The 26752-nt window shown below is 49.1% G+C and overlaps 1 protein-coding gene and 1 long non-coding RNA gene across 2 annotated transcripts in view; one reads left to right on the forward strand and one right to left on the reverse strand.

Annotated features, from left to right (window-relative positions):
* LOC146754516 (uncharacterized) overlaps positions 1 to 26752 on the forward strand; it is a 375770-nt gene that overhangs the window by 243573 nt on the left and 105445 nt on the right. The window lies entirely within an intron of this gene.
* Positions 327 to 2265, reverse strand: LOC146754521 (uncharacterized). The gene is made up of 2 exons (XM_085527469.1): positions 1546 to 2265; positions 327 to 1451 (listed from the first exon to the last, which is right to left on the reverse strand). Exons 1-2 carry the CDS (start codon positions 2233 to 2235, stop codon positions 327 to 329), a joined length of 1815 nt encoding a protein of 604 aa, XP_085383595.1. The 5' UTR covers positions 2236 to 2265.

The following is a 26752-nucleotide window of genomic DNA, read 5'->3' on the forward strand; positions in this document are numbered from 1 at the left end:
AGTGGGGGTCGTAAAGACAGTCCTCTCGATGGAGCCATCCCTCCCTATAAGCGAGAGCTTTACCCCTGCATCAGCCATACAGGTGGACACCTCACCCCCCACCCCCGTGAGAACTCTCCACGTAAAGGTCTTCGGCCACTCCTGTGGCCAATCGTCTGTCGCAATGACAGTAATATCCGCACCGGAGTCCAATAAAGCCATAAAAAACACCATTCTAGGTCCCGATACTGGGGTCTCAGGATCAAATGTCATCATGACCTTAACCAATGGGCGCTTGCCTAGGTCCATAGCTAATGCCACGGTGGGAGTTGTGCTCGTAGTCCGGTTTAAGGAAGTGGGAAGGAGCCCCGGGCCATTGGCGCCCTCCCGTTCCCATTTCCCTGCATCGTGATTTTAAGTTTTCGGCACTGACACGCGGCATGTCCAGCCCCACCACACCACTGACACTTCTTGTCCGGTCCCTGCGATTCCTTCTGATTAAACCTCTTAGGGCATTGGGCTTTAAGGTGACCAAGCTGTCCACACTTAAAGCACGGGCCCTTATCCTTATTTTCCCCAACTCGAGAGGCTGCCATTACTGCAGCAGCCATCCCCTGCATGGCAGTTACAAAGCCCTCATTAGTCAATGGTGCATTTTTCTGATGATCTAGCACATACTTGATGATCTCTCCTGGAGTGTTCAAAGTCCCAGGTGCCGCCCTTATAATCTGTTGAATGTCTGGCAGCGATTTTTGTTTAAGACAATCTATCACAACTAAAGATTGGACCCCCTTTGGGAGGTCAGACCCCTCCACCGCATGGATCAAGCGATTCGCAAAATCAGAGAATGGCTCGGAGGGCTCCTGTTTGATGTCTGTCCATGGGAGCACAGGCTCTGCAACCTTAGCCACCATCCGCAGAGCCTGAAGGGCTGCGGTCGTGAGCGCTGCCAACTCCCCTGCTCTAAGCGCATTCGCCTGGCCCTCCGGGGACCCCACCATGCCATCTGCTAACCCCTGAAGATGCGCAAGAGTCATCTTGTCTTTTCGATCCTGGCCATTAGCCGGATGGTTATTATCGCGGGTCGCAGTGGCTACCACAACCTGAAGCAGCCTATTCCACTCGTCATACCATAAGGTATATTGTACAGGCTCAAGGATGACACGCATAATAAGGCTGACCACATCATAAGGCAGAAGACTAGAGGCCATGAGAGCCTCAACTGCCGACATAGTCACTGGAGAACGCAAGCCTTTCTTTTTGACCAAATCCGCAAGGCGAGTGACCGCCTTAGAGTTTAAAGGGGTCCAAGCTCTACCCTCTGTATTCACTGTTACTGGAAAGGCAAACGTATCCGTCACATCGGCTGCTCTGAGATCCTCCCTCACCCGAGCCCAGTCAGTGAGTGTGGGCGGGCTCCACGGGCCAGATGCCACAGGACCACACCCCTCCTGGGCGTGTCCCGGGGCCGTCTGCATCAAAGTGCTATGCCCACATCCAGTGCCCTGCTGGGCGGAGTGATCCGCCCCTTCAGGGGAGTGGCTAGAACAACAGGCAGGACCAGACAGTAAACGAAGTACCACCCCCTCCCTCCCCTTGCTGGGCGGAGTGATCCGCCCCTTCAGGGGAGTGGCTAGAGCAACAGGCAGAACCTGGCAGTGAGACAGTACCATCCTCCCCCACTGCCCTCTTATCAGTTGTGCAGAGAGCAACAGTACATTCCACCGAGGGTCCCCCTCCCCCTTCATCCATAAATGATTTTAATGAAGGATATAGTCTCCGTGCTGGATAGGGAGGTGGGGGCGGGGTGTACTCTGGAGCTGAGTGGTCTTGTTCAACTTCCTCCTTCTTTGTTCTTGAAGGTGTTACGTCAGTTGGAGCCGAGGGGGTCGGCGCCATCTTCTCCTCCTTTGGATCTGTAGGAGAGATGAGACCCCCCCCGGTTCCCCTCGCCCCCAACCCCAACAGTTCCCTAGCCCGATCCCCCGCAATCTTCTCTTCCTTTGCCACCTTAAGTGCCTCCAAGACTAATCCCCAGACCTTGAACTCTGTAACTTTTCGGGTGGCCAGCACCCTTTGTGAAAGCGCCATTGTGAGCGCATCCCAGTTATTGGGATCATATAAATCAGAGGGGGATGTTAACATCCCCTCCTTCTCCAGCAGCGAAAGAACTGCAGCAATCTCCTTCTTAGAAGGAACATCCTTCCCACAGTGAGTTTTACATGCATGCAGAATCACCTTAATAACGGCTTCCATGTCGCCTCTGGCCAAACGTATCCCACCTGGCCCCAACCTGGCGCTTCCCCAACCGTGCCGAGGGGGTTCCGAGCTCTCCCTACCGCCTGACGAAGAGTTATGGCCAATCCTCTCGTCCCAGTCTTTCACCACTCCACGAGTAAATAATTACCGCTCCACAGTGAGAACCTTCGCCGTTAGAATTATAGCTGCTCCACTTCCAATCACGTCCGGGGTCACCATTTGTTACCTTTATCACAGAATCACAGAATCACAGAATCACAGAATCACAGAATTACCCGGGTTGGAAGGGACCTCAAGGATCATGTAGTTCCAACCCCCCTGCCTAGCAGGGCCACCAAACATACACCTTTACTAGATCAGGTTGCCCAGGGCCCCGTCCAACCTGGTCTTGAACACCTCCAAGGACGGGGCATCCACAACCTCACTGGGCAGCCTGTTCCAGGACCTAACCACTCTTCTAGTAAAGAACTTTCCCCTAACATCCAACCTAAATCTTCCCTCCTTCAACTTAAAACCATTTCCCCTAGTCCTGCTATTATCAGCCCTTTCGAAGAGTTTACTCCCTTCCTGGGAGTAAGTTCCCTTCAGGTATTGAAAGGCTGCAATGAGGTCACCCCGCAACCTTCTCTTCTCCAGGCTGAACAAACCCAACTCCCTCAGCCTGTCCTCATAGGGGAGGTGCTCCAGCCCCCTGATCATCTTTGTGGCCCTCCTCTGGACCCTTTCCAAAATCTCCATATCTTTTTTGTACTGAGGGCTCCACACCTGGACACAGTACTCCAGATGGGGCCTCACAAGAGCAGAGTAGAGAGGGACGATCACCTCCCTATCCCTGCTGACCACCCCTCTCCTGATGGAGCCCAGGATCCCATTTGCTTTCCGGGCTGCCAGAGCGCACTGCTGGCTCATGTTAAGTTTCTCATCTATCAGGACCCCTAGGTCTTTTTCTGCCGAGCTGCTCTCAAGGACAACTCCTCCCAGCCTGTACAGGTGCCTGGGGTTCTTCCGGCCCAAGTGCAAAACCTTGCACTTTGCCGTGTTGAACCTCATTAGGTTCACCTGAGCCCAGCTTTCCAGCCTGTCAAGGTCCCTCTGAATGGCATCCGTTCCCTCCACCGTATCGACTGCACCACTCAGCTTGGTGTCATCAGCAAACTTGCTGAGGGTGCACTCCATTCCCTCATCGATGTCATTAATAAAGATGTTAAAGAGCACCGGTCCCAAGACAGACCCTTGAGGGACACCGCTCGTTACCGGCCTCCACCTGGACATAGAGCCATTGACCACCACCCTCTGTCTGCGGCCTTTCAACCAATTGCTTATCCATCTAGTTGTCCACCCATCAAATCCACCTCCCTCCAATTTGGAGATGAGGATGTGATGAGGGACCATGTCAAAGGCCTTGCTCAGGTCCAGGTAAATGACATCGGTCGCCTTCCCTTCATCCACCAACGCCGTCACTCCATCATAGAAGGCCACAAGATTAGTTAAGCATGACCTTCCCCTGGTGAAGCCATGCTGGCTGTCTCGGATAACATGCTCGTTCTTTATGTGATCAAGCATGTTGTCCAGGAGGATCTGTTCCATAATCTTCCCAGGCACAGAGGTGAGACTCACCGGCCTGTAGTTCCCCGGGTCCTCCCTGCTCCCCTTCTTGTAAATGGGAGTGACGTGACCTTTCCTCCAATCATCCGGGACCTCACCTGACAGCCATGACTTCTCAAATATGATGGAGAGCGGCTCAGCAACCACCTCAGCCAGCTCCTTCAGGACCCTGGGATGCACGCCATCTGGCCCCATAGACTTATACTCATTCAGTCTAAGGAGGCACTCTAGGACTTGCTCTACCCTTACAGTGGGGAGGGATTTACCTCCTTGGTCCCCACATGGAGGTATGGGGGTGCAAGACTTAGGGACGTGAAAAAGACTAGAAACCTGGCCACCAGTGAAGACCGAGGTGAAGAACTCATTCAGCACCTCAGCTTTCTCTTCATCTGTTGAAGCCATTTCTCCTTTTAAATTTACCAGAGTAGGTACGCCCATTTTGGCCTGTCTCTTCTGGCCAATGTACCTGTAGAAGGTTTTCTTGTTGTTTTTCACGTCCCTCGCCAAGTTCATTTCTGCCTGCGCCTTGGCTTTCCTGATCCCACGTCTGCAAGTTCGGACGGCATCCCTGTATTCTTCCCGGGTGACACAGCCTTGTTTCCAGAGCTTGTACACCCCTTTCTTCACCCTCAGTTCTCTTAGCAGGTCCTTGCTGAGCCATGCCGGTTTTCTACCTCTCCTGCCCACTTTCTTAATCAGGGGAATGGAGACCTCTTGTGCTGCCAGGAGGGCATCCTTGAACAGTAGCCAGCTCTCCTCAACGTCCTTATCTTTGAGGGCAGCGTGCCAGGGGATCTTGGCCAGCATTCCATTGAGAAGCTTGAAGTCTGCTCTTCTAAAGTTCAGCATCCTGGTCCTGCTCTTTGCCAGGCCCACATCGCTTGAGATCACAAACTCAACCAGGGCATGATCGCTGGAGCCCAGGCATCCTCCAACCTATCTTTATCTTGTCAGTGTTCTCTGGAAGTTTGCAGCTTGACCAATTACTGAGATGACACCAATATGATGAGCAGTAAAATGGCGATTTATTCAAGCTAACACACATATATATACCCTATGCCCTTCGTGTACGCCCACTGGAAACGTATACATCATATATCTTGATGGCATGGGGATGGACCTATCTCGTCACAGCCCGAAAAGCGCACACTCGCCTAATACAACACATTTCCAGAGACCCAACTATTGACAGAGGGATGAACAGATGTATGGATGGTGCTGCCACCATCTGGGAGCAAATGTTAGTGGCTGTGTGTGAAAAGCTTCCCTTCAAAGACATTCTGAAGCCTCTGATGAAAAAGTGGGATACAATTGAAAAAGGCATCCAGTACTTGAGGGAAATAGCTGTGGTGGAAATGTTGTATAATCCTAATTTTGATCCTAGCTACCTTTGCCAAGAACATGATCCTGAGAAAGTGAGGACGGCATATGGCAGATACTCACCAAAACAGCACCAGAAAGGTATGCCGTTACTTTAGCAGCAACGTTTCAAAGGTACGAGGAACAAGATGGAAGACCCCTAGTTTTCAAATTGGTTCTTACAGTGCAAAACTTTGAACAGCAGTTACCTCCAACCCACGTCTCCATTTCACCCATCTCAGAAGTAACGAACAGACTGTATGAAGTGGAAGAGCGAGTGTCTCAGTTCATTAATTGTTGGAGGAACCACTGCATACAGAAGTGCCACTGTCAGATCCAGAAGTAGGGAGGAAATGGACGGGGGATTCTGTACAGAATGTACAGCATATGGCTAAACACAAACATAACGTGGTAGTTGAACAGCTGGCCAATATGTCAGGCCCAAAGGATTATAGTCAGTGGGTTCCATCAGGCTGTTAGATGGTCACTATCAGCTTTACACAGGGCTCCATTTTAGGGCCACTTCTCTTTCATGTTTTTGTGGATGTCTTGCGCGCAGTAATAGAAGATGTTCTGAGCAAGTTTGCTGATGAGACCAGATGAGGAGGTGCTGTTGCCTCCACTGAGGGTGGAGAGGACTTGCAGAGAGATGTGGACAAGGCAGGGAAGTGGGTACCAGTTGGTACTAAGCACCAAGTGCATAAAGCATAGCAACAACAAGTGACTGCTTGTGCACCTGGCTAGGGGCAACCCTGGTGTCTATATTAACTCGGTCGCAGGCTAGACTGACGTCTTTCGAGTTCTGGCATTCAGGGGAGTGTGTGGGAGCCTTCACCGTTTCGTCCAAATTTCACAGTAGGCCTCTCGGTTACGGGACGCATTCTCTCTCCTATTTTGCTTGCTTTGTTAGCTCAGTTTTCAATTATATTGTATTATATTGTGTTATTCTGTATTTCAATATAGTATTTAGTAAATAAGTGTGCCTCCTTAGATCGTTGCCGCTGTTTTCTTTTCCTGATTAACTTCTGTCCTTTCAGTCTAGGGCCCCGGCGGGGCCCACGGCCCCCTGTCACGGACGCAGGTGGATTTTTCGTACAAACCATGACAGATTTTGGTGGAGAATGCGGGCAAATTGAGTTGCTGTTTTTCTGTGTTTTCTTCTGTTGTTCTTTTAGCTTTTAACAGAGCTACAAGTTTTTTTCCTGTTAAGGAGCTATCTTAGGTTTGCGATTCTGCACCTGCGAGCTTGACCTTGAAAGTACAGGCGGACTGCCAATACCCCGGTTTATTTTATAAAAACTGCTGAGCTTTGCTTTTTTACTTTTTTTTTCCTTTCCCTCTCTATTGAAGAAAAAAAAAAAAAAATGAAATAAAAAAATATTTCCTCTAGTAAATTTGTTCTACCAGGGACTGCATGTCATTAGTTCCTCTTTTATGATGCTCCAAATATATTGGAGCATGTTTAAGCTAGCCACTTTTCCTATGGAGCTATAGGAATGTATAATGATTTGAAAGCATGGTTAGCAACGCTTACTTGGTATCTGCATGCAGCTCCAGAGGGAGCAACTAATGCAACTAATAGTTCAGGAATGGTGGTTTTTGAGCGTGCTCCTCCTTTTTTCTTTGCATCCTTTAAGCAGTCTTCAAATGACCAGTTGTCCCAGTGGACCACACTGTCATTTGTGTCAATCTCCCTGAACTTAATGTTGACTTTTTTACTTATTGGTTCTTGGGTTTATTACATTTGTTACATCAGGAGGAAGTCTTCCCTACAACCAGAGAATACTGAGTGGCAGGGAGTGTGGGGAGACTTTGGAGAGACTTTTAGAAGACAGACATCTTTAGTGTCATGGAGCTTTACTCCTGAACACTTAAAGAATCCTGAGAGTTTGACCGCATATTTGAGACAGGAATGTTGTGGCTCAGGCAGATCTAGGGAGGCACGAGTGACTTGGGGCCTAGCTAATGCTTATCGGGCCTTATTCAATACCATTCCTGAGAGGGATGATTTTGAGGTTGAGAGAGAGAGTCTCAGGGCTGAGAATGAGAGTATGCAATCCAAACTCGACACTGTCCAGTCTGAGCATAAAGCCCTCCGGTCTGAGCACAACGCCCTCCGGTCAGAGCACAGTGCCCTTCGGTCTAAGTGTAACATCCTCCGGTCAGAGCACAACGCCCTCTGGTCCAGGTACAACACTCTCCAGTCCAAGTATGACGCCCTCCAGTCTGAGCGCGGCACCCTCCAGCCCAAGCACGATGCCTTCCAACCCAAGTGTGACACCCTCCGGTCCGAGCACAACACTCTCCAGTCCGAGCACAACATGCTGCGGTCCGAGCACAACACTCTCCAGACTGAGCACAATGCCCTCCAGACCGAGAACAACACTCGACAGACTGAGCATAACGCCCTCCGGTCCGAACATAACGCCCTCCGGTCCAGGTACGACACTCTCCAGTCCAAGTACGCCGCCCTCCAGATTGAGTTTGGTGCTGTCCAGATCGAGTGGAACACTCTCCAAAACCAGCTATGTGCCCTCCGGGGTGAACTGAATGTATTTAACCAACTACCAGGGGCACATGTAGTCCAATTTGACCAGCCACTGGGGGCACATGTAGTCCAATTTGACCAGCCACCGGGGGCGCATGTAGTCCAATTGGACCAGCCATCGGGGACACCAGATACAATGTTGGTTGCCCCTGTAAGAGGGCGAAAGACAAAACGAGTTTCAACTCAGAGAAAATGCAGAAGGAGTTAGAAGAGCGGAGAAAGTTAGGAGAGCAGGGGAACTCAGGAGAGCAGGGGGACTCAGGAGAACAGAGGAAGTCAGAAGACCAGAGGAAGTTGGAGGAGCAGAGGATGTTAGAGGAGCATAAGAGGATGTTAGAGGAGCAGAAGTAGTTAGAGGAGCAGAGGAAGTTTGGAAAGAGGAAAAAAAAGGAGGGTTACCTGAAAGAAATAATACAAGAGTCAGAGTCAAAAGAAGAAGAGGAACCAAAAGTTAGATTTTCTTTACGAGAATTTCTCGAGCCCAAACTTCTAGATGGATGTCGCCACATCCCAGCAGATGTGATTGACAAAATCACTGCTATGACTCCGCCCAATGACAAGACAGAGGGACCTGATGGGGTGCATCCGCGGGTGCTGAGAGAGCTGGCGGAAGTCATTGCTGAGCCTCTCTCTGTAATCTTTCAGAGGTCTTGGAGAACTGGGGAGGTGCCTGAAGACTGGAGGACGGCCAGTGTCACTCCAGTCTTCAAAAAGGGCAAGAAGGAAGACCCGGGTAACTATAGGCCAGTCAGCCTCACCTCTGTCCCAGGGAAGGTGATGGAACAGCTTGTGCTGGATGCCATCTCCAGACAACTGGGTGATAAGGAGGTTATCATGAGTACTCAGCATGGGTTCACCAAGGGTAGGTCGTGCTCGACCAACCTGGTGGCCTTTTATGAAGATGTCACTAGCTGGGTGGACAGGGGGAGGGCAGTAGATGTAGTCTACCTTGATTTCAGTAAGGCTTTTGATACTGTCCCCCATGACATCCTTATAACAAAGCTGAGGAAGTATGGGATAGATGAGTGGACGGTGAAGTGGGTTGAGAATTGGCTGACTGGCAGAGTGCAGAGGGTTGTCATTGGCGGTGCGGTGTCTGGCTGGAGGCCTGTAACTAGCAGCATCCCCCAGGGGTCTGTACTGGGTCCGGTGTTGTTCAGCATCTTCATCAACGACCTTGATGAGGGGATAGTGACCACCCTCAGCAAGTTTGCTGATAACAAGAAGTTGGGAGGATTGGCTGATACACCTGAAGGCTGTGCTGCCATTCAGCGAGACCTGGACAGGCTGGAGAGCTGGGCAGTAAGAAACCGGATGAGGTTTAACAAAAGCAAGTGTAGAGTCTTGCACCTGGGTAGAAATAATTGCATGCACCAGTACAGGCTGGGGGAAGACCTGCTGGAGAGGAGCTCTGCTGAGAGGGACCTGGGCGTCCTGGTGGACGACGGATTAACCATGAGCCAGCAGTGTGCCTTTGTAGCCAAAAAAGCCAATGGCATACTGGGGTGTATTAAAAAGAGCGTGTCCAGCAGGTTGAAGGAGGTGATCCTACCCCTCTACTCTGCCCTGGTGAGGCCTCATCTGGAATATTGTGTCCAGTTCTGGGCTCCCCAGTACAAAAAAGACAGGGATCTCTTGGAAAGAGTCCAGCGGAGGGCCACTAAGATGGTGAAGGGCCTGGAGCATCTCCCCTATGAGGAGAGACTTAGGGAACTGGGTCTGTTTAGCCTTGAGAAAAGAAGGCTGAGAGGGGACTTGATCCAGGTTTATAAATACCTGAGGTGTGGGAGCCATAGTGGCGAGGCTGATCTCTTTTCAGTAGTGCGTGGGGATAGGACTAGGGGTAATGGGATGAAAGTACAGCATAGGAAGTTCCACACAAATGTGCGGAAGAACTTCTTTACAGTGAGGGTGACGGAGCACTGGAACAGGCTGCCCAGGGAGGTGGTGGAGTCTCCTTCTCTGGAGATATTTAAGACCCGCCTGGACGCCTTCCTGTGTGACATGGTGTAGGGAGCCTGCTTTGGCAGGGGGGTTGGACTCGATGATTTCTAGAGGTCCCTTCCAACCCCTACAATTCTGTGATTCTGTGATTCTGTGTGAGAGACCCAATCTTTTCTGGGAGTAGTGGGCTTTTGGAGAATGCATGTCCCAAACTACAACCACATAGTGAGCCCCCTCTATCAGGTAACACGGAAGAAGAATAATTTCTCATGGGGTCCTGAGCAGCAGCAGGCTTTTGAGCAGATAAAACAAGAAATAGCCCGTGCGGTGGCCTTGGGGCCAGTACGGACGGGACAGGATGTGAAGAACATCCTCTAGACTGCTGCTGGAGAGAAAGGTCCCACCTGGAGTTTGTGGCAAAGAGCCTCAGGAGAGACCCGAGGCCGACCCCTAGGATTTTGGAGTCGAGCATATAAAGGGTCTGAGGAGCGCTACACTCCGACTGAGAAGGAGATCTTAGCCGTGTATGAGGGGGTTCGGGCTGCTTCTGAAGTAGTTGGGACAGAGGTTCAGCTTCTTCTAGCACCTCGCTTGCCAGTAATAAACTGGATGTTTAAAGGACAGGTTCACTCCATCCATCATGCTACTGATGCCACTTGGAGTAAGTGGATTTCATTAATTACTCAACGAGCTCGAATGGGAAAACTCGGCCGTCCTGGAATTCTAGAAGTGATCATGGACTGGCCTGAGAGTAAAAAAATTGAAACACCACCTACAGAAGAGGTATCACATGCTAAAGAGGCACCACCATACAATGAGCTACCAGAGAACGAAAAGAAATTTGCCCTATTCACAGACGGATCATGTCGTATTGTAGGGAAGCATCGCAGATGGAAAGCTGCTTTATGGAGCCCCACACGACAAGTTGCAGAAGCCACTGAAGGTAAAGGAGAATCAAGTCAATTCGCAGAGGTAAAGGCTGTTCAGCTGTCTTTAGATGTGGCTGAACGGGAGAGGTGGCCAATGCTTCATCTTTATACTGATTCATGGATGGTGGCAAATGCCTTATGGGGGTGGTTGCAACAGTGGGAAGATGATAATTGGAAACGAAAGGGTAAACCTGTTTGGGCTGCTGAACTGTGGAAAAACATTGCTGCCCAAATAAGGAACATTGTTGTAAAGGTGCGCCATGTAGATGCTCATGTACCTAAAAGTAAGGCTACTGAAGAACATAAGAATAACCATCAGGTTGATCGAGCTGCCAAAATTGAGGTGGCTCAAATAGACTTGGACTGGCAGAACAAGGGTGAATTATTCCTAGCTCAGTGGGCCCACGAGACTTCAGGTCATCAAGGAAGGGATGCAACATATAAGTGGGCCAGAGACTGAGGGGTGGACTTAACTATGGACGCTATTGCTCAGGTTATTCATGATGGTGAAACATGCGCCATAATTAAACAAGCCAAGAGGATGAAAACTTTTTGTGGGGAAGGGCGATGGCAAAAGTATAAGTATGGAGAGGCATGGCAGGTTGATTATATCACCTTGCCACGATCTCGCAATGGTAAGCGTTATGTACTCACCATGGTGGAGGCAACCACTGGGTGGCTCGAAACATACACAGTACCCCATGCTACCGCCCGAAACACCATATTAGGGTTGGAAAAGCAAATCCTGTGGCGGCATGGCACTCCGGAAAGAATTGAATCAGATAATGGGACCCATTTTAAAAATTCTCTTGTAACCACTTGGGCCAAAAATCATGGCATTGAGTGGATTTACCATATTCCCTATCATGCACCAGCTTCTGGTAAGATTGAACGATTCAGTGGGTTGTTGAAAACTATGTTGAAAGCAATGGGTGGCGGAACATATAAAAATTGGGAGAACCATTTAGCAGAAGCCACCTGGTTGGTCAACACTCGAGGATCTAGTAATCGTAATGGTCCTATCCAATCCAGCTCCCTACGTACCATGGAGGGAGATAAGGTTCCTGTAGTACACATAAAGAGCGTGTTAGGAAAGACGGTTTGGGTCCTTCCAGCGTCTGTAAAGGGCAAAACTCTCCGGGGTTCTGTCTTTGCCCAGAGACCTGGGTGCACGTGGTGGGTGATGGACAAAAATGGGAATGTTCAATGTGTACCACAAGGGAATTTGATGTTGGGGGAGTGCAGCCAATGATTTTCTTGTAGATATATATGTAGAGTCTCAGAAAATATTTGACGAATTTTCAGTTAGATATAAGTCTTAAGATAGAGTGGATTAATGTTAAGGAAACACTTTTTTTTTCCCTATATACCTTAATTAGGCATTCTGTAAGCAAGTTTTCCATCTGGACTCTGTATCGTGCACTGGCCATGCATGTGTAGAGCACACATGGAAATAAGTATAAGTCAAAAGGAGATCTGCTGTGGTGGCTGGGAAAGGATGAGTGCACCTTGATGTGGGGGACGCCCTACTAGCGCTGCCTTTCTCTGCCACCGCTGTCATGTTTTCCTTTTTCTGGCAGTTTTGCCATTTTCTCAAAATTAATAAATAGTAGGTTAAGTTATAGAGTTTTGTTCTCAACTTAGGGATTTGTATGGAATAAATATAAATTGTTGAGAAAAATAAGGTTGCTGATTGTTCACAACTATACGTATGAGTGTGTATGTATGTATAAACATAATGTAATGATGTAGAATAAGGGGTGGAATGTCATGGTTTAATAATTTTGTAATTTTGCTATCAGTGTTCCACATCATAACATCATATAAAGCATGAATAATTTTACTGAATCTGCAACTTACAGAAGAAAACTACATCTCCCAGAGAACAACACGATAGGTCACGCGACCTGGACTCTATATTAACTTGGTCGCAGAACAGACTGACGTCTTTCGAGTTCTGGCATTCAGGGGAGTGTGTGGGAGCCTTCAGCCGTTCGTCCAGATTCACAGTAGGCCTCTCGGTTACGGGACTCATTCTCTCTCCTATTTTGCTTGATTCGTTAGCTCAATTTTCAATTATATTGTATTATATTGTGTTATCCTGTATTTTGATATAGTATTTAGTAAATAAGTGTGCCTCCTTAGATCGTTGCCGCTGTTTTCTTTTCCTAATTAACTTTTTTCCTTTCGGCCTAGGGCCCCTCCGGGGCCCACGGCCCCTGTCACGGTGGATTTTTCATTCAAACCATGACGGGTGGAAATGTTGTACAACCCTGATCCAAGCGAATGTGATCCTGAGAGAGTAAGGACCAATCCTGATATGTGGCAGAAAATCACAAGTACAGCATCAGAGAGAATTGCACAGTCATTGGTAAAAGCATCTAGAGGATTCAAGGATAGTTGGCCACGAGTTGTTGAGCTGATTATAATGCTTCAAACCGTCGATCAGCAGCTCCCACAACTGCGTGCCACAGTTTCTGCCATCTCACGGCTCAAAGACCGACTAGATGAAATGTGCAAGAAATTGTTTCCATCAAATAATCGTAATGATCCCGTAATAGTATCAGAAACAACTGATGAAGGTCAATCCTCGTACGGGCCACCAGGTCTAATGAAGTATCTGATCAAAGTATTCCTGTCCTACTCCTCCTCTGTATCATCAAAAGTCTCAGCTATTAGAAGCACACGCTTCCCAGATTGAGCAAGGAACAAAAGGACAATTACACCGTGTGTTTCCATGTGGTGCTACCTACGTGACTGTGGAGAAGACATGAGGAAGTGGCATGATCAGCCTACTTCTGTCCTACAAGCAAGGGTGAAAGAACTACTAGACATACCAACCACCAGTGGAGTTGCTCCAGTCATCACAGGTAACCAATAGAGGGGCCCTGCCCTCAGTCAGGGGAGGGCAAGGGATAATAGAGTTTATTGGACTGTGTGGATTCGATGGCCTGGCACATCAGAATCACAGGAATATAAGGCGCTGGTGGATACAGGTGTGCAGTGCACTCTAATGCCCTCCAGTCATGAAGGGACAGAATCAATCCATATTTCTGGAGTGACTGGGGGCTCTCAAGAATTGACTGTGCTGGAGGCTGAAATAAGCCTCACTGGCAAAGACTGGCAAAAACATCCTATTGTGACTGGCCCAGGGGCTCCATGTATACTGGGTATTGATTACCTCAGAAGGGGGCATTTCAAGGATCCTAAGGGGTATCGATGGGCCTTTGGGATAGCTGCGGTAGATACGGACAACACTAAGCCGCTGTCTGTTTTGCCTGGCCTGTCAGAGGACCTGTCTGTTGTGGGGCTGCTACAAGAAAAAGAACAGCAGGTACCGATTGCTACAAAGACAGTGCACAGAAGGCAGTACCGCACCAACAGGGATTCCCTGCTTCCCATTCATGATTTGATTCGCCAGTTGGAGAATCAGGGAGTGATCAGTAAAACTCATTCACCTTTTAACAGTCCCATATGGCCAGTGCGTAAAGCCAGTGGAGAATGGAGGCTGACAGTAGACTACCGTGGCCTGAATGAGGTCACACCCCCATTGAGCGCTGCTGTGCTGGACGTGTTGGAACTCCAGTACGAGCTGGAGTCAAAAGCAGCCAAATGGTATGCCACCATTGACATTGCCAATGCCTTCTTCTCTATTCCTTTGGCTGCAGAATGTAAGCCACAGTTTGCCTTCACCTGGAGGGGCATTCAGTATACTTGGAACCGTTTGCCCCAGGGGTGGAAACATAGCCCAACCATTTGCCATGGGTTGGTCCAAACTGTACTGGAACAGGGTGGTGCTCCTGAACACCTGCAGTACATTGATGACATTGTTGTGTGGGGCGATACAGCAGAAGAAGTTTTCACAAAAGGAGAGCAGATAATCCGGATTCTTCTACAAGCTGGCTTTGCTATTAAGCGAAGCAAAGTAAAAGGGCCTGCCCAGGAAATTCAGTTCTTAGGTATAAAGTGGCAGGATGGACGTCGTCACATCCCAACAGATGTGATCGACAAAATCACTGCCATGTCTCCACCCACTAGCAAGAAAGAGAAACAATCTTTCCTGGGTGCAGTGGGCTTTTGGAGAATGCATGTCCCAAACTACAACCACATAGTGAGCCCCCTCTATCAGGTGACGCAGAAGAAGAATTATTTTGCATGGGGCACTGAGCAGCAGCAGGCTTTTGAATAGATTAAACAAGAGATAGCCCATGCTGTAGCCCTGGGGCCAGTACGGTCTGGACAGGATGTAAAGAACATCCTCTATACTGCTGCTGGAGAGAAAGGCCCCACTTGGAGTTTGTGGCAAAGAACCTCAGGAGAGACCCGAGTCCGACCCCTGGGATTCTCTAGTCAAGCGTACAAGGGACTGAAGAGTGCTACACTCCAAATGAGAATGAGATCTTAGCCGCGTATGAGGGTGTTCAGGCTGCTTCCGAAGTAGTTGGGAGTGAAACGCAGCTCCTTTTGGCACCTCGACTGCCAGTGCTGAACTGGATGTTCAAAGGACAGGTTCCCTCCACCCATCATGCTACCGATGTCACTTGGAGCAAGTGGATTACGCTGATTATACAGCGAGCGCGAATGGGAAACCTCAATCATCTAGGAATCCTAGAGGTAATCATGGACTGGCCTGAAGATAAAAAGTTTGGAACATCACCAGCAGAAGAGATGTCACATGCTAAAGAGGCCCCACCATACAACGAATGACCAGAAAATGAAAAGAAATATGCCCTATTCACTGACGGATCATGTCGCATTGTAGGGAAGCATCGCAAATGGAAAGCTGCTGTGTGGAGCCCCACACGACAGGTTGCAGAGGCCACTGAAGGTAAAGGAGAATCAAGTCAATTCGCAGAGGTAAAGGCTTTTCAGCTAGCTTTAGATGTGGCTGAACGGGAGAGGTGGCCAATGCTGTATCTTTATACTGACTCATGGATGGTGGCAAATTGCCTCTTGGGGGTGGTTACAGCGGTGGGAACAAAATAACTAGCAACGGAGGGGTAAACCTGTTTTTGCCGCTGAACTATGGAAGGACATTGCTGACCGAACAAAGAATATGGTTGTAAAGGTGCGTCACATGGATGCACATGTACCCAAAATTCGGGCTACTGAAGAACAACAAAACAACCATCAGGTAGATAAAGCTGCCAGAATTGAGGTGTCTCAAATCGACTTGGACTGGCAGAATAAGGGCGAATTATTTCTAGCTCGATGGGCTCATGAGACCTTAGGTCATCAAGGAAGAGACACGACATATAAGTGGGCCTTAATGGGGGGTGGACTTAACCATGGACGCTATTGCGCAGATTATTCATGATTGTGAAACATGTGCCATAATTAAACAAGCCAAAAGGATGAAACCTCTCTGGGAGGAAGGGCGATGGCAAAAGTATAAATATGGGGAGGCGTGGCAGGTTGATTATATCACCTTGCCACGATCTCGCAGTGGTAAGTGTTATGTACTCACCATGGTAGAGGCAACCACTGGGTGGCTTGAAACATACGCAGTACCCCATGCTACTGCTCGAAACACCATATTAGGTCTTGAGAAACAAGTCCTGTGGCGACATGGCACCCCAGAAAGAATTGAATCTGATAATGGGACACATTTCAAAAATTGTCTTATAAATACTTGGGCCAAATTTCATGGCATTGAGTGGATTTCTCATATTCCCTACCATGCACCAGCTTCTGGTAAAATTGAACGATATAATGGGTTGTTAAAAACTATGTTGAAAGCAATGGGTGGTGGAACATTTAAGCACTGGGAGAAGAATCTGGCAGAAGCCACTTGGTTGGTCAATACTAGAGGATCTGTCAATCGTGATGGTCCTAGTCAATCTAGCCCCCTACACACTATAGAAGGAGATAAGGTCCCTGTTGTACATGTAAAGAACATGTTGGGAAAAGCTGTTTGGGTCCTTCCAGCTTCTGGAAAGGGCAAACCTATCCGTGGAACTGTCTTTGCCCAGGGACCTGGGTGCACTTGGCGGGTAATGCAGAAGGATGGGGATGTTCAGTGTGTACCACAAGGGAATTTGATGTTGGGGGAGTGCAGTCAATAGTTTTATGTATCTATATATATATATACGTTTGCATGTGTAGTGTATTTTAGTTATTATAGTTATACATGTAGTTATGTTACATGGAATTCTACTATTTAGCTATCATAGATTTACATACGTGTATATATATGTATATATATATTAACCATGATGTAATAATGTAGAATAAGGGGTGGAATGTCATGGTTCTGTAATTTTGTAATTTTGCTATCAGTATTCCACATCATAACATCATGTAAAGTATGGATACTTCTATTGAATGTGCAGTCCACAGAAGACTACATATCCCAGAGAACAACATGGTCAGTGATAAGTCACGGGGCCAGGACGCTATATAATCTTGTTCCAAGGCTGAAATGTTCTTCTTCTCTCGAACTTCTAGGAGAGTGGGAAGCGTTCCAGCCATGTTGCCTAGAGTTCACAGTAGGCCTCTCGGTTTTCGGGGACTCTCTCTCTCTGTTCGTTCGATTTATTAGCCTCAATTATATTAAATTGTGTTATCTTGTATTTCGATATCATATTTAGTAAAATAAGTTTTTCCTCCATAGATTGCCACTGTTTTTATCCCATTTCCCTTTTCCCCCTCCTTTCTGGGCCCCGGGGGGCCCTACGGGGCATGGGTAAATCAAAGTAACCCATGACAGGGTCCCATATTGGGTTGTGGGGCCTGTATGGCATCTGTGGGGCCCATATGGGGTCTATGGGGCCCATATGGGGTTGTGGGTCCTGTATGGTGTATATGGGGCCCATATGGGATTGTGGGTCCTATATGGTGTTGTGGGGCCTCTATGGGGTCGTTGGGCCCATATGGGGTTGTGGGGCCTGTATGGGGTTGTGGGGCACAGATGGCGTTGTGGGGCCCATATGGGGTTGTGGCACCTGTATGTGGTTGTGGCGCCTGTTTGGGGTCTATGGAGCCTATACGGTGCTGTGGCTCTCATATGTGGTTGTGGGGCATGTATAAGGTTGCGGGGCCTTTATGGGGTTGTTGGGCCTGTATGTGGTTGTGGGGCCTATATGTGGTTGTGGGGCCTGTATGGAGTCTATGTGGCCCATATGGTGTTGTGGAGGCTGTATGGGATTCTATGGGGCCAATATGGGGTCTATGGGCCTATAAGGGTCTATGGGGCTCATACGTGGTTTTGGGGCCCATATGTGGTTGTGGGGCCTGTATGGAGTCTATGGGGCCCATATGGGGTTGTGTGGCCTATATGGGGTCTATGGGGCTCATACGTGGTTTTGGGGCCCATATGTGATTGTGGGGCCTGTATGGGGTCTATGGGGCCTGCATGGGGTTGTAAGGACTGTATGGGGTCTATGGGGCCTGTATGGGGTTGTGGGTCCTATAGGAAGCCTATGGAGCCCATATGGGGTTGTGGGGCCTGTATGGGATCTATGTGTCCCATATGGGGTTGTGGGGCCTGTATGGGGTCTATGGGGCCATATGGGGTTGTGGGGCCTGTATGGGGTCTATGAAACCCATATGGGGTTGTGGGGCCTGCATGGGGTCTATGGGGCCTATATGGGGGTGTGAGGCCTCTATGGGGTCTAAGGGGCATATAGGGGGATGTGGGGCCTGTTTGGGTTTGTTGGGGTGGTATGGGGTTGTGGGGCCTATATGGGGTCTAATGGGGTCAATATGGGGTTATGTGGCCTGTATAGGGTCTATGGGGAACATATGGGGTCGTGGGGCCTGTATTGGATTTTACGGCCTGTATGGGACTGTGGGGCCTGTATGGTGTTTATGGGGTCCATATGTGGTTGTGGAGCCTGTATGGGGTCTATGGGGTCCATATGGGGTTGTGAGGCCTGTATGGAATGATGGCACCTTTATGGGGTCTATTTGGCCCATATGGGGTTGTGGGGCTTATATGAGGTCAATGGAGCCCATATGGGGTTGTGGGGCCTCTATGGTGTTGTGGGGCCCATATAGGGTCTAAGGGGCATATAGGGGGTTTTGGGGCCTGTATGGGGTTGTAGGGCCGGTATGGGGATGTGGGGTCTAAATGGGGTCTATTGGGGTCAATATGGGGTTATGTGGCCTGTATAGGGTCTATGGGGAACATATGGGGTTGTGGGGCCTGTAAGGAATTTTGCGGCCTGTATGGGACTGTGGGGCCAATATGGGATTGTGGGGCCTGTATGGAATTTTGCGGCCTGTATGGGACTGTGGGGCCAGTATGGGATTGTGGAGCCTGTATGGGTTTTATGGGGCCCATATGTGGTTGTAGGGCCTGTATGGCGTTTATTGGGCCCATATAGGATTGTGGGGCTTGTATGGGGTCTATCGGGCCCATATGGGGTCTATGGGTCTTGTATGGGGTCTGTGAACCCTGTATGTGGTCTGTGGGGCCTGTATGGGGTCTATGGCAACTATATGGGGTTGTGGGGCCTGTATGGGGTCTATGAAGCCCATATGCTTTGTGGGGCCTGTATGGGGTCTATGGGGCTTATATGGGGTTGTGGAGCCTGTATGGGGTCTATGAGGCCCATATGCTTTGTGGGGCCTGTATGGGGTCTATGGGGCTTATATGGGGTTGTGGAGCCTGTATGGGGACTATGAGGCCCATATGGGGTTGTGGGGCCTATATGGGGTCTATGGGGCCCATATGGAGTTGTGGGGTCTGTATGGGATGGTGGCGCCATTATGGGGTCTATTTGGCCCATATGGGGTTGTGGGTCCTGTATGGAATCTATGGTGCCCATATGGGGTTGCGGGGCCTGTATGGGATTTTGCGGCCTGTATGGGACTGTGGGGCCCAGATGGGATTGTGGGGCCTGTATGGGATTTATTGGGCCCATATGGGGATGTGGAGCCTGTATGTGGTATATGGGGCCCATATGGGGTAGTTGGGCCTCTATGGGGTCAATGGGGCTTATATGGAGTTGTGAGGCCTATATGGGGTCCATGGGGCTTAAATGGGCACTGTGTCACCCAAATTGGTTTGTGGGGCTTGTGTGGGGCCTATGTGGCCCACATGGTGTTGTAGGGCCTGTATGGGGTCAATGGGGCCCATATGGGATTTTGAGGCCTCTATGGTGTCTATGGGGCCCATATGGGGTTGTGGGGCCTGTATGGGGTCTATGGGTCCCATATGGGATTTTAGGGCCTCTATAGGGCCTATGGAGCCCATATGGTGTTATGGGGCCTGTATGGGGTCTATGGGTCCCATATGGGATTTTGGGGCCTCTATAGGGCCTATGGAGCCATATGGCGTTGTGGGATCTGCATAGGGTCAATGGTGCCCATATGGGTTCTTTGGGGCCCATATGGGGTTGTGGGGCCTCTATGGGGTGTATGAGGCCCATATGGGATTGTGGGGCCTCTATGGGGTCTTTGAGGCCCATATGGGATCTTTGGGGCCTGCATGGCATCAATGGGGCCCATATGTGGTTGTAGGGCCTGTATGGCATCTATGGGGGCCATATGGGGTTGTGGGTCCTGTATCCATTTGGGGTTCTGGGTCATGTATATGGTGTATGGGGCCCATATGGGGTATTGGGGTCTGTATGGGGTCTATGGGGGCCATATGGGGTTGTGGGTCCTGTATGGGGTCTATGGTGCCCATATGGGGTTGTGGGGTCTATATGGGGTCTATGGGGCCTGTATAGGGTCTATGAAGCCCATATGGGGTTGTGGGGCCTGTATGGGGTTTATGTGGTACATATGGGGTTGTGGGTTCTGTATGGGGTCTATGGGTTCTGTATGGGGCCTATGGGGCCTGTATGGGGTTTCATAGTTTCGTGCGAGTTGGAAGGGACCTTAGAGATCATCGAGTCCAGCCCCCGGGATTCGAGCCTCTGTGTAGCAGAGCGGCACTTCTACCACTTGCGCCACAGGGGGGATTCGAACTCCGGGACCCAGTGTTGCAAGGCGGTGTCTTTAACCACTGCGCCACCGGGGCACACTGCGCCACCGGGGCACACGGTGTTGTAGGGCCCATATGTGGTTGTGGGGCCTATGTGGGGTTTTGGTGCCATTATGGGGTCTATGAGGCTCATATTGGGTTGTGGGGCCTGTATGGGGTCTCTGGGGCTTTTAAGGGGTTGTGCGTTTCATATGGGGTAGTGAGGCCTATATGTTGTTGTAGGGCCTGTATGGGGTCTATGGGGCACATATGGGGTTGTGGGGCTTATTTGGGGTTGTGGGGTCTATATGAAGTCTATGGGGCCTATGTGGGTTTGTGGGGTCTATATGAAGTCTATGGGGCCTATGTGGGTTTGCGGGGCTTTTATGGGGTCACTGGGGCCTATATAGGGTTGTGGGGCCTGTATGGGGCTAAGGGGCCCGTATGGGGTTGTGGGGTTCATATTGGGTTTTGGGGCCTGTGTGGGGTCTATAGGGCACATATGGCTTTTTGGGGCCTTTATATGGTCTATGGGGCCCATATGAAGTTGTGGGGCCTGTATGGGGTCTATGGGGCCCATATGGGATTGTGGGGCCTATATGGTGCTGTGGGGTCTATATCGGGTTGTGGGGCCTATATGGGGTCCATGGGTCCCATCTTGGGTTGTGTCGTCTGTATGGGGTTGTGGGGCTCATATGTGGTTGTGGATCTCATATGTGGTTGTGGGGCTTGTATGGGTTCTATGGGGCCTGTATAACATTGTGGGGCATGTATGGGATTCTATGGGGCCCATATGGGGTTGTGTGGCCTATGTGGGGTCTATGGGGCTCATATGTGGTTTTGGGGCCCATATGGGGCTGTGTGGCCTATATGGGCTTTTGAGGCCTGTATAGGGTCTGTGGGGCTTGTATGGGTTCTATGGGGCCTGCATGGGGCCTGCATGGGGAAAACCATGGTGCCCCATACCCCAAACCATGGGGACTGTATGGGGTCTATGGGGCCTGTATGGGGTTGTGGGGCCTCTATGGAGTCTTTGGGGTGCATATGGGATCTATGGGGCCTGTATGGGGTTTTGGGGACTGTATGGGGTCTATGGGGCCTGTATGGGGTTGTGGGGCCTCTATGGAGTCTTTGGGGTGCATATGGGATCTATGGGGCCTGTATGGGGTTGTGGGACCTGTATGGAATCTATGGGACCCATATGGGGTCTATGGGGCCCATATGGGGTTTTGGGGTCTGTATGGGGTTGTGGGGTCTGTATGGGGTCTATGGGTCCCATATGGTGTTGTGAGACATGTATGGCATCTATGGGGCCCATATGGGGTCTATGGGGCCCATATGGGGTTGTGGGGTCTGTATGGGGTCTATGGGGCCCATATGGGATTGTGGGGTCTGTATGGGGTCTATGAAACCCATATGGGGTTGTGGGGCCTGTATGGGGTCTATGGGGCCCATATGTAGTTGTGGGGCCAAAATGGGGTCTATGTAGCCTTTATGGGGTAGTGGCGTTCATATGGGGTTGTGGAGCATGTATGGAGTCTTTGGGTCCCTATGGGTTTGGGGCCTATTAGTTTTTGTGGCGCCTGTATGTTGTCTATGTGGCCTATATGGGGTTTTGGGGCTTGTATGGGGTTGTGGGGCCTGTATGGGGTCTATGTGTCCCATATGGGGTTGTTGGGCCTATATGGTATTCTGTGGCCTGTATGGGGTTGTTGGGCCTATATGGGGTCTATGGGTCCCATATGGGGTTTTGGGGCCTATAAGGGGTTTACGGGGCCTATATGGGGTTGTGGGGCTCATATGGGGTTGTGGAACCTGTATGGGGTCTATGGGGCCTGTTTGGGATTGTAGGGCCCATATGGGGTTGTGGGGCCTGTATGGGGTCTATGGGGTCCATATGGGGTTGTGGGACTCATATGGGGTCAAAAAGGCCCATAAAGGGTTGTGGGGCCCTTATGTGTTTGTGGGGCTTATATGGGGTTGTGGGGCCTGTATGGGATTCTATGGGACACATATGGGGTTGTGTGGCCTATATGGGGTTGTGGGGCTCATATGTGGTTGTGGGGTCTGTATGGGATCTATGGGGCCTGTATGGGGTTGTGCGGCCTATATGAGGCCTATGGGGCCCATATGGGGTTTTGGGGACGGTATGGGGTCTATGAGGTCTATATGGAGTTGTTGGGCCTGTATGGGGTTGTGGGGACTATATGGGGTCTATGGGGCCCATATGGGATTGTGGGGCTGTCACGGTTTGAACTAAAAATCCACCTGCATCCGTGACAGGGGGCCGTGGGCCCCGGAGGGGCCCTAGGCCGAAAGGAAAAAAATTAATTAGGAAAAGAAAACAGCGGCAACGATCTAAGGAGTCACACTTATTTACTAAATACTATATCGAAATACAGGATAACACAATATAATACAATATAATTGAAAATTGAGCTAACGAATCAAGCAAAATAGGAGAGAGAATGAGTCCCGTAACCGAGAGGCCTACTGTGAAATCTAGGCGAGACGGCTGAAGGCTCCCACACACTCCCCTGAATGCCGGAACTCGAAAGACGTCAGTCTATTCTGCGACTGAGTTAATATAGAGTCCAGGTCCCGTGACCTATCGTGTTGTTCCCTGGGAGATGTAGTCTTCTTCTGTAAGTTGCAGATTCAGTAAAATTATTCATGCTTTATATGATGTTATGATGTGGAATACTGATAGCAAAAATTACAAAATTATTAAACCATGACATTCCACCCCTTATTCTACATCATTACATTATGTTTATACATACATACACACTCATATGTATAATTGTGAATAATCAGCAACCTTATTTTTTCTCAACAATTTATATTTATTCCATACAAATCCCTAAGTTGAGAACAAAACTCTGTAACCTAACCTACTATTTATTAATTTTGAGAAAATAGCAAAACTGCCAGAAAAAGGAAAACGTGTCAGCGGTAGAGGGAAAAGGCAGCGCTAGTAGGGCGTCCCCCACATCAAGGTGCACTCATCTTTTCCCAGCCACCACAGCAGATTTCCTTTTGACTTATACTTCTTTCCATGTGTGCTCTACACATGCATGGCCAGTGCACGATATAGAGTCCAGATGGAAAAACTTGCTTACAAAATGCCCAATTAAGGTATATAGGAAGAAGTGTTTCCTTAACATTAATCCACTCTATCTTAAGTCCTGTACCTAACTGAACTATCTTGCACCTAATTGAAATATTTTCTGAGACTCTACCTATATATTTACAGGAAAATCATTGGCTGCACTCCCCCAACATCAAATTCCCTTGTGGTACACATTGGACATTCCCATTTTTGTCCATCACCCACCACGTGCACCCAGGTCCCTGAGCAAAGACAGTACCCCGGAGAGGTTTGCCCTTTCCAGACGCTGGAAGGACCCAAACTGTCTTTCCTAAGATCTCCTTCTCAGTTGGAGTGTAGCGCTCCTCAGACCCTTTATATGCTCGACTCCAAAATCCTAGGGGTCGGCCTCGGGTCTCTCCTGAGGCTCTTTGCCACAAACTCCAGGTGGGACCTTTCTCTCCAGCAGCAGTGTAGAGGATGTTCTTCACATCCTGTCCCGTCCGTACTGGCCCCAAGGCCACGGCACGGGCTATTTCTTGTTTTATCTGCTCAAAAGCCTGCTGCTGCTCAGGACCCCATGAGACATTATTCTTCTTCCGTGTTACCTGATAGAGAGGGCTCACTATGTGACTGTAGTTTGGGACATGCATTCTCCAAAAGCCCACTACTCCCAGAAAAGATTGGGTCTCTGTTTTATTTGTGGGCGGAGACATAGCAGTGATTTTGTCAATCACATCTGCTGGGATGTGACGACGTCCATCTTGCCATTTTATGCCCAAGAACTGGATTTCCTGGGCAGGCCCCTTCACCTTGCTGCGCTTTATGGCAAAACCAGCTTTCAAAAGAATTTGGATTATCTGTTTCCCTTTCTTGGAAACCTCTGCTGCTGTATGGCCCCACACTACAATGTCATCAATATACTGCAAGTGCTCAGGAGCATTACCCTGTTCCAAAACAGCTTGGATCAATCCATGGCAAATTGTTGGGCTGTGCTTCCACCCCTGGGGTAAACGGTTCCAGGTATACTGAATACCTCTCCAGGTAAAAGCAAACTGTGGCCTACATTTTGCAGCCAATGGGATGGAAAAGAAGGCATTAGCAATATCAATGGTGGCATACCACCTAGCTTCATTTGACTCCAGTTCATACTGGAGTTCTAGCATGTCTGGTACAGCAGCACTTAATGGAGGTGTAACTTCATTCAGGCCACGGTAATCTACCGTCAGCCTCCTTTCCCCACTGCTTTTACGCACTGGCCATATGGGGCTGTTAAAAGGCGAGTGTGTTTTGCTAATCACTCCCTGATTTTCTAATTGGCGAATTATCTTGTGAATGGGGAGCAATGAGTCCCTATTTGTGCGGTACTGCCGTCTGTGAACCACTTTGGTGGCAATTGGTACCTCTTGGTCTTTTACCTGGAGCAACCCCACAGCAGAAGGATCATCTGACAGACCAGGTAAAGTTGACAGCTGCTTAACACCATTTGTGTTTACAGCAGCTATCCCAAAGGCCCATCGATACCCCTTGGGATCCTTGAAATATCCCATCCTAAGGTAATCGATTCCCAGTATACATGGAGCATCTGGACCAGTCACAATAGGGTGCATTCGCCAGTTTTTACCAGTGAGGCTTATTTCGGCCTCCAACATAGTCAATTCTTGGGAACCCCCATTCACTCCATGGATATATATTGGTTGTGTCCCTTGGTGACTTGAGGGCATTAGGGTGCATTGTGCACCAGTGTCCACCAAGGCTTTATATTTCTGTGGTTGAGATGTGCCAGGCCACTTAATCCACACAGTCCAGTATACTCTGTTGTCCCTTTCCCCCCCCTGGCTGGGGGCAGGGCCCCTCTATTGTTTACCTCGTTGACTTGCAGCAACTGGAACTCTCCCCTTCTTGGAAGAGTTCACCTTGGTAGTTGTTTCACCTTGTAATTCTTTCACTCGTGCCTGAAGTGCAGAAGTGGATGAATTACACCACTTCTTCATGTCCTCCCCATGACTACAGAGGAAAAGCAACAAGGCAAGACGTGTAGTCTCATCGTTGATTACGAGGTGACTTATCATCGTCATTTGCTTGAATACGAGGACGTCTCTTTTTAATGGTTGAGATTTTCGATGATACAGGTCGAGAGGAACTCATGTTGTTTAGCTTCCTCAATAGGCGATTGTGGAAATCCTGGTTTCCATCATCTTGTACCACCGTGGATTCATCTACATCACGCACATTAGCCAATTTGTCAATAATATCATTTTGTGTTCCCTCCACTTCGTTTAACCTTTCCACAATTTTGACAATGGCTGAAGTATACAGATTAACTTCTGTGGCGCTTATAAATAATTCAAGTTCCTGAAGTCTGCTAATTAGTTCATTCACAAAGGGTTTCCTGTCCCCTTTGCCATATACTAATGCAAGTGCACTGGCATTCTTTTCTGGAGCTGCTTTTGTAATGTCACGCCACATTTGTCGTGGAACGCAGACTGCTTCAGGATCATGTAATTGGTCTGGATCATTACGATTGAACTCGCGGCTGTATAGCATTTCCACCAGAGCATTTTCTCTCAAAAATTGGATACCTTTCTCAATATCAGTCCATTTCTTTCTCTCAGGCTCCAAGTCCCGTTTAAAGGGGAATCTATCTCTTACCGCTATCAACATCCACTTCCAGAGGGTGTAGGACTGATTTTGGCATGTGCCAATACCTCTGTCCACCCGTGAGTCCCTGGAAATGCTACCCAGTTGGCGAGCTTCACTGCCATCGAGCCACGCACTGTTGGCGCCATTGTCCCAGCAGTGAAGTAACCAAGTGACCATATTTTCTTTTGGCTGACGTGTGTAATCCTTTCTTAGATCTCGAATTTCACTCAGTTTAAAAGATCGATCAATAATGGTCGTAATACTTTGCTCACCTTTTGCTCTATCAAGAGTCCCAGGTGTTGATGGTGGCAACTGTGTTGATGAGGCTGCCCCATCTATACGTTTGGACTTGAGAAATTCTCGTAAAGAAAAAGTAGCTTTTGGCTCTTCTTCTGACTCTTACCCTGACGCTGATGCTTGTGTTATTTCCTCCAGGTAACCCTCCTTCTTTTTCCTCTCTCCTAACTTTCTCTGCTCCTCTA

This window comes from Coturnix japonica, chromosome W, assembly GCF_054131305.1.
Source record: "Coturnix japonica strain WE chromosome W, WE-NBRP24, whole genome shotgun sequence".
Taxonomy (NCBI): domain Eukaryota; kingdom Metazoa; phylum Chordata; class Aves; order Galliformes; family Phasianidae; genus Coturnix; species Coturnix japonica.